The 12,918-nt window shown below is 35.5% G+C and overlaps 1 protein-coding gene across 1 annotated transcript in view; it reads right to left on the bottom strand.

Moving 5' to 3' along the window:
* The window catches only part of ERCC6L2 (ERCC excision repair 6 like 2), a 117,767-nt gene that overhangs the window by 45,605 nt on the left and 59,244 nt on the right, over nt 1–12,918 (bottom strand). The window contains exon 13 of the mRNA XM_045562732.1: nt 5,411–5,510. Coding sequence (XP_045418688.1) covers nt 5,411–5,510 — 100 coding nt within the window. The remainder of the gene's footprint in view (nt 1–5,410; nt 5,511–12,918) is intronic.

Consider the following 12,918-nt stretch of genomic DNA (forward strand, 5'->3'; position numbering starts at 1 on the left):
CATTGCAAACCATCTGTACATATAGAAATAGTTTTATGCATAAACACAATTGATTGATAGACTATACATACTATTCTGCAAGTTCCTTTTTTGACTCACTTAAAAATGTCTTAGAGGTCTTGCCACGTCAGTACATTTGATCTGACTACAATTTCTAGTTTTTGCTGTTGCCGAGTATTCCTTAATATAGATGTATCAGAATTTATCATTCTGTTACTGTTGGACATTTAGGCTGTTTCTCTTTTTATTTTTTAAACAAACACTAGCCATGCTGAATATAAATTTTTGTCATCCTTCATTGTGCATAAGCAAGAGTAGTTCTGTCCTTTAGATATAGATAAGGTGCTATGTGTTTTAAAATGCTTAAATTAGCCTTTAAAATAAGTGTACCAGTTGTATTCTCAACAATGGTATATAAGTATCTCTTTATAGCTATCCCCCACCAACAATGAACCAATCTTCCCAACCCACCCCACCTCCCAAAAAACCCAAAACAAAATTAAAAAAAAAAATCTTTTGCAGGCCAGGCATGGCGGCTATGCCTGTAATCCTAGTACTTTGGGAGGCTGAGGCAGGAGGATTGCTTGAGGGCAGGAATTGGAGACCAGCGTGGGCAAGAGTGACAACCCATCTCTACAAAAAAATAGAAAAATTAGCTGGGTGTGGTGGCACGCGCCTGTAGTCCCAGCTACTCAGGAGGCTCAGGTGGGAGGATTGCTTGAGCCAAGGAGTTTGAGGTTGCAGGGAGCTATCATGAGGCCACTGCACGCCAGCCTGGGTGACAGAGTAAGACCCTGTCTCCAACAACAACAACAACAAAAATGTTTTGCAGAATGTACAGAACACAATCTTATTTTATTTTGCATCTCTAGATTTTAAGTGTGGTTAAAGATCTTCTCACATACGTGTTAACCATTTGTATTTTTCCTTCAGTGAAAATGCCTAACCGTAGGCTTTTTATTAGTTTGTGGGAGTTCTTTATATTTTGTAAATGCTACTCCTTTATTATATATATGCTAAATATTTCCTCCTGGTCACTGTTTGAATTTGGTTTGCAGTTCCTTTGTCATACAGAAGTTTCATATAAAAATGTAGTCAAATTTACAATACCATGTGTTTACCTTAGGAGCTGTATTAGTTTCCTAAAGCTGCTGTAACAAAGTACTACAAACTAGGTGGCTTTAAACAACAAAAATTTATACTCTTACAGTTGTGGAGGCTCAACTCTGAAATCAAGGTGTCCATAGGGCCATGCTCTGTCTGAAGATTCTAGAGAATGATCCTTCCTTGCCTCTTTCTAGCTTTTGGGGGTTGCTGGCAAGCCTTGGCATTCTTTAGCTTGCAGCTGCATCACTCCAACCTTGGCCTCACACGGCATTCTCCCTCTGTGTCTGTTTGTATTCAAATTTCCCCCTTCTTATAAGGACATCAGTCACTGGATTAGGGTCCCCCCTAATCCAGTATGACCTTTTCTTTGCCTCATCTATAAAGACTCTACTTACAAGTAAGATCACATCTACAGGCACGAGGGTTTAGCACTTCAGCATATCTTTTGAGGGGCAATGGGCACAACTGAACTCATAATACATGCTTTCTTCAAGATTTTCATATTTATGTTCACGAGAGATATTGGTCTATAATTTTCTTGTAATGTCTTTGTCAAGTTTTGGTATTAGGATTCTTCTTTATAAAATAAGTTGGAAGTATGCCCTCCTCTTTTTCCACAAGGAATATTAAATATTTCATAGAATTCACCACTGAAGTCATCTGGGCTAGGATCTTTCTTTGTGGGGAAGTTCTGAATTAAAAATTTAGTTTCTTGAACAATAATAGTCTATCATTTTCCCTCATTTGAAGTTATCGCTCCTAAGTATCCAGTACTGCTAAGAAAAAGTTAGATATCTAATTCTAGTGTATTGTCCATAATGATTTTTCTCTCCAGAAAAGTTTACTCTGGAAATTTTAAGGATTTTTCACTTTATCTTTGGTGTTTTACAATTCTAGAAAGATGGTCTAAGTGTGGATCTATTTTCATTCACCCTAGTTAGCACTTGGTGGGCCCATATAATCTGTTGATTCTTGTTTTATATTTTTTGTTTGTTTGTTTTTTGAGACAGAGTCTCACATTGTTACCCAGGCTGGAGTGCAGTGCACTGCAGCCTCACACTCCTGGGCTCAAGCAATCCTCCTGCCTCAGCCTCCCCAGTAGCTGGGATTATAGGTGTGAGCCACCACGCTGGTGTTTTCTACTTTTTTACATTTCTTCCCTTATATGGAGTTTCTTCCCTTCTCTTCTTTTTATTCCCTTCTTCAACTGTAAGACTGATATTGGAACTTCTAGATCTAGCTTCCATTTTTCCTAACTTTTCTTACATGTGTTCCATATGTCTGTTCCCTCTGCAATCTGGAAGAACTGCTTTGCTTTTTCTTTTAGACAAAAGCTTTGCTCTTTGCTACTTAACCTATCCCTGGAGTTTTTCATTTTCTGCATCTCTAATTGATTATTTTCTTAGTAGTCTATTCTTGTTTTGCGGATCTTACAAACTCATTTACCCTTTGAAGACATTATTTATATTTCTTTAAAAATCTCTTATGCTCTTCCATTAATTGTTTTTTCTACTTTAGTTCGTTTTTTGTTATTTTTTGGAGACACAGTCTCACTCTGTTGCCCGGGCTAGGGTGCTGTGGCGTCAGCCTAGCTCACAGCAACCTCAAACTCCTGGGCTTAAGCAATCCTCCTGCCTCAGCCTCCTGAGTAGCTGGGACTACAGGCATGCACAACCATGCCCAGCTAATTTTTTCTATATATTTTTAGTTGTCCAGCTAATTTCTTTCTATTTTTAGTGGAGAGAGAGTCTCGCTCTTGCTCAGACTGGTCTTGAACTCCTGACCTCAAGTGATCCTCCCGCCTCAGCCTCCTGTAGTTCTTTTTTTTTTTTGAGTGCCTGTATTAGTTTCCCAGGATTTCTGTAACAAATTATCACAAATTTGATGGCTTCAAACAACAGAAATTTATTCTCTCACAGTATCACTGTGCTGAAATCAAGGTGTTGGCAGGGCCACGATCCCCTGGAGGTTGTAGGGGAGAATCCACTCCTTGCCTGTCCTGCTTCTGGTGGCTGCCAGCATGCCTTAGCTGTGGCCACATCATTCCCACAAGTGCCTCTAGTTACACTGCCTTCTCCTCTGCTGTGTCAAATTTTCCTTTGGCTCTTTCTTATAAGGACACTTGTGGATAATTAAGGATAACCTCTGCTTCTCAAGATCCTTAATTTAATCACATCTGCAAAGACCTTTTTCCATTTAAAGTACCATTTATAGGTTCCAGAGATTAGGACCTGATATTTTTGAGGGCCATTATTCAGCCCACTATAGTGCCTTTATCAGAGGGTTTATTTTGCTAAATGTTGAGCAATTATTTTTGGTTGGCTATTCATCTGCCTTTAAATACTTTATATGCTTATCTCAGCCTATTGGGGTGGTTATAGGAAGTGGGTATTTAGCAATTATTTAGCCTTCTGGGGCAATGGGAGGGACTTTCTTCCAGATATCAGCAAAAGTCTGGAGCTCTGTCTTGCTTCTCTGCTTCCAGTATTTCCACTGATTGTTCCCATATGAGAACAGACACCTCTGTTGGCTGCAGTTTGCTAGAACTGGGGTAAGATTATAAGGGTTAAACCACCTTGTTGTATCAATGATACCCCAAAGTCTCCCTTCTTTTTTTAATACCTGCTGACTCTAACCTTGGAAGATCCAGAAGTTGCACCTACATTTTTCAGTAGTCTTCTTCTGACTGAGTTCAGTTTGGTTTCTTCCTTCAATCTGATCCCAAATGCCTGTTGTCTTTTAGGATTCCTTACAATTTCTGGGCTACCAAGAGAACTTTTCTTGCTTTCCAACATTTTAATAGTTGGGTTTTTTTTTAATCATATATGGATTTTTCCCCCAAGTGCTCTGAGGAACACTTGGGAGGCTAGAGTGTGTGCTCCATATGCACCTTGGTTCAAATTCTGAACTATCTTTAAACCATATTTAATGTCTTTTCCTTACATGATTGCCATCTTTATTTGTGTCATACAAAGTTCTTAAATTACCTCATCTTCTGAAGCCTTTTTATTATATATTATTATATAATGTGTATTATATAACAAACCATTTTATTTCATTAAATAAGTCAGATGAATAGGTAAAAAGGAAATGTATATAGTAATACATTGAAAAAAAATTACCCCATGATTGAGGAAAGACTCTTACCTGTGACAAATCTAAGACTGTATTCTAAAGAACAGCTCCTAAGATGAAAAATAATATCCTACTTTTCCCAAGATTGGTTAAATAAGTTAGAAAAAAATAATTTTCAAGTAGTTGTGCTATACCAAATTGGATAAAAAAGATGTATGGTTTCTCTTACAGTTAAATGCTTTCAGAAAAAACAAAACTGCTGTGTATAATTCTATTTTTAGAATGAAGAAAATAGCATAAATTTAAGATTGGATCATTCTTAGGTTAACTTCCACCACATGTGGCAGATGTTTGCTCTTAAATAGATGCCAACTGAATATAGGGAGCAATTCAAATTTAACATTTACAATTAAACTTGAAACTTATTCCAGATCTTCTCAAGCATGTAGTTGTAAACTAAATAAATGTTTATTTAGAGGCATAAATGGAGTAGTAACTGATGGCCTAAGCATATTAAAGAGTTAATGCAATTTTAGCATTAACTAAAATACTAAAAGCACCCGCACAGTATTAGCACTTTTGAGTTCTATTCCTGTAAGTTCATTTACTGGGGCATCGCTGGGGTCCCAGTTTCATTACGTACAGTGTCTCTAAGACAGTGCTTCCCAATCTTCTTCACGTCATGGCACACATAGAAAATAACATATGAACTTCCACCTGGAGTAAACAAAGGAGGTTACTTGAGGCTGGAAGCTGGCTTACGTACTCTTGCTGTCCAGAGAGCTGTGTGATCAATGTCTCAGTGCACCTGTAACCCATTTATGGCATACTATGTCTTGGCCCACAGTTTGGGGAGCTGTGACCTTGCTACTCAAATTGTGGCCTGCAGACTAGTAGTACTAGCACTCCTGGGAGCTAGTTAAAAATACCAAATCTTGGGTTCTATCACAAACCTACTAAATCAGAATCTGTATTTTAACAAGATCCCCAGGTGATTCATGTGCACACAAAAGGTTAAGAAGTACTGTTCTAAGAAACTTTTAGCTCAAAAATTCAATGATTCTAAGAATTAATGTGTTTCACAGAAGTATACTCAAAATTATTTTTCATAATCTTATTAAATTCCATTATAGAGAAAATTAAAAACTTTCATTTTTATACAAATGTGTTCCTAATTTTTGAAAACAGACAAATGTTTACTTAATTAGAAAAATGAAAATATATTTACCTGCTTGTACACCTGTCGTAAATACATGATCTCCTCCACGGTTCCCAAGGATATGAGCCTCAGCACTTTGACATCTCTGCATTGTCCAATCCTATATGCTCTGCAAAAAGATTAAAAACCAGAACAAACAAAAATCAAGTGAAACAACTTTGGGTTTGAGAGGTAACTTTTGTGTATGACAATAGAACATTATTAAAATTTTAATTAAATTTAAAAGAAACATTTTATGTTTAGATATGCTATATTATGTAATAAAAAAGCAAAAATATAAATTCATGTAATAAGACTAGTTATTGGGGAGAAAAGTATTACAGAAAAAATACATATAAACCTCATTTCTGTTACCAACATCAACTTCCATTGTCCAACAATTTTTCTTAAATTCAGGGTTTTTTCCAAGGCAGTCTTAGGCTTCTGAATAGATTGTTCCCAAATGATTTTATTTATATAAAACTTCTGCAAATGGAAACTAATCCACAGTGACAGAAAGCAGATCAGTGGTTGTTTAGGGATATGGGGATGGGGAAGCAGGAGTAGATTACAAAGGGGCAGAAGGAAAACTTGGGGGTGATGGGTATGTTTATTATCTTAATTGTGGTGCTGGTTTCACAGGTGCATACATATGCCAAAACTTATCAGTGGTGAATTTTAAATATACCCAGTTTATTGTATGTCGATTATACCTTAATAAAACAGTTAAAAAGTTACAACAAAAAACCCTTGGGGAAAGAGAAAAGTAATCAACTAGAAAGTATATGGAAGTATGGATTTATAATCCTCATCCACAGAGATTTCAATTCAGTGGGTCTGACTGAATCACCGAGTTGACTAGTACCCCAGGTGTTTTGATATGCACCAGAGTGCAAATTAAAACTCTAACCTGACTCATCACGATGGTTTAACTATGGGTCTACTCCCCACAGCTTTTCTACTCCCTGCAGCCATATGGAGGCTTTATTGGATGCTCTGAATGAGCACCAAATGTCTGTTATAGTTGCTGAGAGAAACACATGCTTGAAAATGTTACAACTTGGGGGAAATTTATTTTCGAACTTGTAATGTCACTCCATATGTTGTTATATTTGGTGTTCCCTCTGCCTCCTTCAGAGTGATTTCATTGTCATTTATTTCTAATTAACCAGTTTTTTTCTCTTGATTTCCTCATTTTTACCATGGTAAAATATATATATATATAAAATTTAATCATTTTAACCATTTTTAAGTGTGTAGTTCAGTGGCATTAAGTGTATTCACATTGTTACGCAACCATCACAACTATGCATTTATAGAACTTTTTCATCTTCCCAAAGTGAAACTCTGTACCCATTAAACAATAACTCCCCATTCCCTGGTACCCCAGCTACTGGCAACCACTATCCCACTTTCTGTCTCTTTGAATCTGATGACTCTAGGCATAATATATTAGTGAAATCATACAGTCTTTGTCCTTTTCTGGCAAAAACAGGCATCCTTTCCTTGTTGCTGATATTAGCGGAAAAACATTCGGTCTCTCATCACAGAGTATGACGTCAGCTGTATGTTTTTCATAAATAGCTATGTTGAGGACGTTTCCTTTTATTTTTAACTTGTCCAGTGTTTTTATCATAAAAGGGTGTGGAATTTTATCAAATGCCTTTTCTGCATCGATTGAGATGATCATGTGTTTTATTTGTTCATTCGTTAACATGGTATATCACATTGATTGATTTTTACAGGATGTTGAACTATCTTTGCATTCCAGGAATAAATCCTACTTGATGTGTCCTTTCAATATGCTGCTGACTTTCATTTGCTAGCATTTTATTGATTATTTTTGCATTAATATTTATAAGAGACATTAATCTGTAGTTTTCTTATAAAGTCTTTGTCTAACTTTGGTACTGGGGTAATGCTGGCCTCATAGAATGAATTAGGAAGTGTTTCACCCTCTTTAATTTTTTGGAAGAGCATGAGAAGGACTGGTATTAATTCTCTGAATGTTTGGTAGAATTCACCAGTGAAGCCAGCTGGTCCTGAGCTTTTCATTGTTGGGAGGTTTTTGATTACTGATTCAATCTCCTTACATGGTTATAGACAAATTTAGGTTTTCTATATCTTCATGATTCAGTCTGGGTAGGCTGCATATATTTAGGAATTTGCCCATTACACCTAGGCAATTTAATTTGTTGGTATTCAATTATTCACAGTACTCTGTTATAATCCTTTTTATTTCTGTTAAAATGGTAATAATGTCCCTTCTTTAATTTCTGACTATACTTATTTGAGTCAATCTAGCTAAAGGTTTGTCAATTTTCTTGATCTTTGCAAAGAACCAACACTTGGTTTCACTGATTTCCTCTGTTGTTTTTCTATCTTCTATTTTTCTTTGCTCTAATGTTTGTTATTTCCTTCCTTTGGCTAGCTTTGGGTTTAATCTTTCTCTAGTTCCTTAAATTGGAAAGTTAGATTATTGATTTGAGACCTTTCTTCTTTTTTAATGTAAGCATTTACAGCTATAAATTTCCCTCTTAGCCCTACTTTTATTGCATCCCATAAGTTTTGGTATGTTGTATTTTAATTTGTCTCAAAATATTTTCTAACTTCCCTTGTGAATACTTCTTTGAACCTTCAGTTGTTTAAGAGTGTGTTGTTTAATCTCCATGTTTGTGAATTTTTCAACTTTTATTCTGCTGTTGATTTCTAGTTTCATTGTACTGTGATTGGGAAAAAAACTGCATGATTTCAATCTTTTAAAATGTATTAAGACTTGTTTTGTGGCCTACCATATAGTCTATCCTGTAAAATGTTCCATGTGCACTTGAGGAAAATATGTAATTTGCTGTTATTAGAAGGAGAGTTCTGCATATGCCTGTTAGGTCCAATTTGCCTACAGTTGTTCGAATCCTCTTTCCTTATCAATCTTCTGTCTGGATGGTCTATCCATTATTGAAAGTGGGGTATTGAAGTCTCCTATTATTATTGTAGAACTATCTGTTTCTCCCTTCAATTCTGTCAATGTTTGATTCATATTTTTGAGCTCTGATGTTTGTTGAATTTATGTATGTGTTATATCTTCTTGGTGAATTGACTTTTTTGTAATCATTGTATAATGTCCTTCTTTTTCTCTTGTGACAGTTTTTGACTTGAAGTCTACTTTGCCTGATATTAATACAGCCACCCTTGCTCTCTTTTGGTTACTATGTGCATGGAATATCTTTTTCCATCCTCTCAATTTCAACCTATGTATGTCCTTAGATCTAAAGTTAGTTTCTTATAGATAGCATATGCTGCTTTTTAAATCTCTCTGCCAATCTATGTCTTTTGATTGGGGAGTTTAATCCATTTACATTTGAAGAAATTAAGGATGTGGAAGGACTCACTTCTGCCATTTTATTAGTTTTCTGTATGTCTTATAACTATTTTGCCCCTCATTTCCTCCATTACTACCTTCCTTTGTGTTTAGTTGATGTTTTTAGTGACATGTTTTGGTTCCTTTCTCATGTCCTTTTAAGTATACCTATAATTATTTTCCTTGTGGTTCCTTGGGGATTACAAACAATACTCTAAAATTATAACAATCTATCTTAAATTGATACCAACTTAACTTCAATTGCATTTAAAATATCTATTCCTGTACAGCTCCACCCCCACTTTTATATTATTGATGTCACAAATTACATCTTTATATACTATGTACTCATTGACACAGATTCATAATTATTTTATGCATGTCTTCTAAATCCTACAAAAAATAAAAAGTAGAGCTATAAGCCAAAATTATAATAATACTGGTATTTTTATTTGTCCATGTACTTACCTTTATCGTTTGGTATTACTTTGAGTTACTGTCTAGTGTCCTTTCATTTCATCCTGAAGCTCTCTCTTTGGCATTAAGACAGGCCTAGTGCTAATGAGCTCCCTCAGCTTTTGTTTGTCTGGGAATGTCTTGATTTCTCCCTCATTTTTTGAAGGACAGTTTTGCCCAATATAAAATTCTCAGTTAACATCTTCTTCATTGTTTCTCAGTTGACAGTTTCTTTTCCTTTCAGTACTTTAAATATATCATCCCACTGCCTTCTGGATTACAAGGTTTCTGCTGAGAAATCCACTGATAATCTATATTGCTTTTCTCTTGCTGTTTTCAAAATTATCTCTTTGTCTTTGACTTTGCATAGTTTGATTATAATGTTTCTTAGTGTGGGTTTCTTTGGGTTTATCCTACCTGGATTTTGTTGACCTTCTTGTGTTTGCATATCCATGATTTTCCTTTGCTCCTCAGACTTGATCATTTCAAATAAACTGTATTCAAGTTTGCATGCTCTTTCTTCTGCCCATTTGATCTGCTGTTGAACTTCTCTAGTGAAATTTTCAATTCCAGAATTGAATTTCATGTCCAGAATTTCTGTTTGGTTCTTTTTTTTTTTTTAAATTTCTATCTCTTTGTTGATATTCTCATTTTGTTTATATATCCTCTTCCTGGTTAGTTCTGTTTTCCTTTCACTCTTGTAGTATTTAAAACAGTTGTTTTAAAGTCTTTGTCTAGCAAGTCCAATGCCTATGTTTCTTCAGGGACAGTTTGTGGAGATTTATTTTGTTACTTTGAATGGGCCCTGTTTTCCTGTTTCTTTGTATGCCTTGTGGTCTTTTGTTGAAAATTGCCATTTGGGGAAAAAGCCACCTCTCCCAGTCCTTGCAGACACGTGTGGAAGATCTTCACTAATTAGCAGGGTCTATCTTGAGCTTTGAGAGCAGCTCAAGCCAAAGCTCTTGACTTTCAAGACACCTTCCCTCACTAAGCTTAATCATTTCTAGTTTTTGATTAAAAGTGTGACATATGTGACTCTTCCTTTTACTTGTCCACTTAAAGACCATTGTAGAGTTATTAATTGGCCTAATTTTGAACTCCTGACCTCGAGCGATCTACCCGCCTCAGCCTCCCAGAGTGCTAGGATTACAGGCGTGAGCCACAACGCCCGGCCTAATTGGCCTAATTTCAATATTGCTGTGTCTCAGGGAAGAGGGAGGCCTGGGGAGAGGGAAAGAGATGGGGGAATGGCCAGTGAGTGGAACAGTCAGAACACACACAGCATTTATTGACTAAGTTTGTAATGCTGTGAGAATTACCAAAATGTGACACACAGACATGAAGTGAGCATGTGCTGTTGGAAAAATGGTGCCGACAGACTTGCTTAATGCCGGGTTGCCACAAACTTTGAATCTGTAAAAAGTGTGATGTCTGCAAAGCACAGTATCTGTGAAGCACGATAAAACAAGGTATGCCTGTATAAAAACTTACTAAATTACAGTACATAAATGCTTTATTCAAATAATTTACATACTTCCTTATTTTGCCTGGTTTATCTATTAATTTTTGACAAAGGGACATGAAGTTTCCCATCATAATTGTGAATTTGTCCATTTCTCATCACACTATAAGAGTTTTGGCTTTGTTATGTAATAACTGTTACACCTTCCTGATAGACTGTGCCCTTGTTTTATTTAATGCCTTTTGCCTTGAATTTTATTAATATTTTGCTTTATGTTAATATTGCCACTCATTCTTAATTTTTGTTACCATCTCCCTGATTAGATTTTTTACATGTTATTTTCAACTTTCTGTCTTTTTTATTTACATATATCTCATAGTAAGCATAAACCTGGATCTAACTTTTCCTTTTTGCCCCCCTCCCTTTTCTCTTCTTTTTAAAAAGAGTTTTAGTGTATTCATATTTATGTTTGGATTTATTTCTAAAACTTTCTGTTATGTTTTGTGTTAGTCATATTTTCTGAAATTTCTCTACCTCTTCCAATACATTCTGCATTTCTTATCATTTACTGAAATAATTACATTTTCTTGGTGGTCTTCTTATTTCTTTTGGAAGTTTAACATCTAATTTCCAGTGTTTTTCAAAGTGGAGTTGAAGACCAATTATTAATATATCACAATCACCTGGTGTATTTTTTTATTGTGGCAAAACATACATAAGAATTACCATTTTAATTATCTTTAAATGTACAGTCCAATGGCATTAAGTAAATTCACATTGTTTTGCAGCCATCAGCACTATCCATCTGTACAGCTTTTTCGTTACCCCAAACTGAAACTCTGTACCCTTAACACAGTAACTCCCCATTCCTCCCCACCCCTAGCTCCTGATAGCTACAATTCCACCTCCTATCTCTATGAATTTGACTGTTCCAAGTATCCCATATCAGTGGAATTATACAATATTTGTCTTTTTGTTTCTGACTTATTTCACTTAGCATAATGTCTTCAAGGTGTGTTCATGTTGCAGAATGCAACAGAATTGCATTCCTTTTTAAGGCTCAATAATATTGTGTGGTATGTACAGACACCACATTTTGTTTCTCCATTCATTCACCAGTGGGCATCTGCATTGCTTCCACATTTTAACTATTGTGAATATAGATGCTATGAGCATGAATATACAAATATTCATTTGAGTCCCTACTTTCAATTCTTTTTGGTGTGTAACTAGAGTAGAAGTGTAATTGCTGGATCATATTGTAATTCTATGTTTAATTTTTTGAGGAACCATATTGTTTTCCACAGAGGCTGCACTACTTTGCAATGCACAAGGGTTCCAATATCTCCACATCCTCACCATGATTTGTTGTTTTCTATTGTTTTTCATTTTACAATAGTCCTAATGTGTGAAGTGGTATCCCATAGTTTTGATTTGCATTTCCCTAATGACTAGTGATGTTGAGCATATTAACATGTGCTTTTGGCCACTTACATATATTGTATATCTTCTTTGGAGAAATGTCTATTCAAGTCCTTTGTCCAATTTTGAATTGGGTATTTTTATTGTTGAATTTTAGGAGGTTTTCTTATATATTTTAGATATCAATACTTTATTAGATATGTGATTTGCAAATATTTTCTCTCATTATGTAGGTTGGCTTTTTATTCTGTTGATAGTGCCCTTTGATGTACAACCTGGGGGGCTTTCTAAAATGTAGACTGTAGAGTCCCCTTCTAGACCTATAAAATCAGAATGCCTGCAAAGTAGAGTCTGAGCATGTGTGTTTTTAAAAAGTGTGCCAGGTAATTACTATGCCTCACCTTTTTAGTTGCTGCCCCTAAATTTTTTGCTAGCATTCAAAAACATTTTTGGCACAAATTTTGATATTAGGTTGGTGAAAAAGTAATTGCAGCTTTAGCATTGTTGAAATTTGCTATTTGATATTAGAATACATTCTTAAATAAATGTGGTTATGTACACCATTTAATGTGCATTTCTTGCTTTATTTTTTTTGCTAATTACTTATTACTTGCTGTATATTTTGCATTTATTTTAGACTATGGAAATGATATCAGACAAAAAGCAAATTTGAGCGATTTTCTTGAGTTCAAAATGGGTTGTAAAGCATCAGAGACAACTCGCAACATCAGCAACGCATTTGGCCAAGGAACTGCTAATGAACATACAGTGCAGTGGTTCAAGAAGTTTTGCAAAGGAGATGAGAACCTTGAAGATCAACAGTGCAGTGGCCAGCCATCG

This window comes from Lemur catta, chromosome 10, assembly GCF_020740605.2.
Source record: "Lemur catta isolate mLemCat1 chromosome 10, mLemCat1.pri, whole genome shotgun sequence".
Lineage (NCBI taxonomy): Eukaryota > Metazoa > Chordata > Mammalia > Primates > Lemuridae > Lemur > Lemur catta.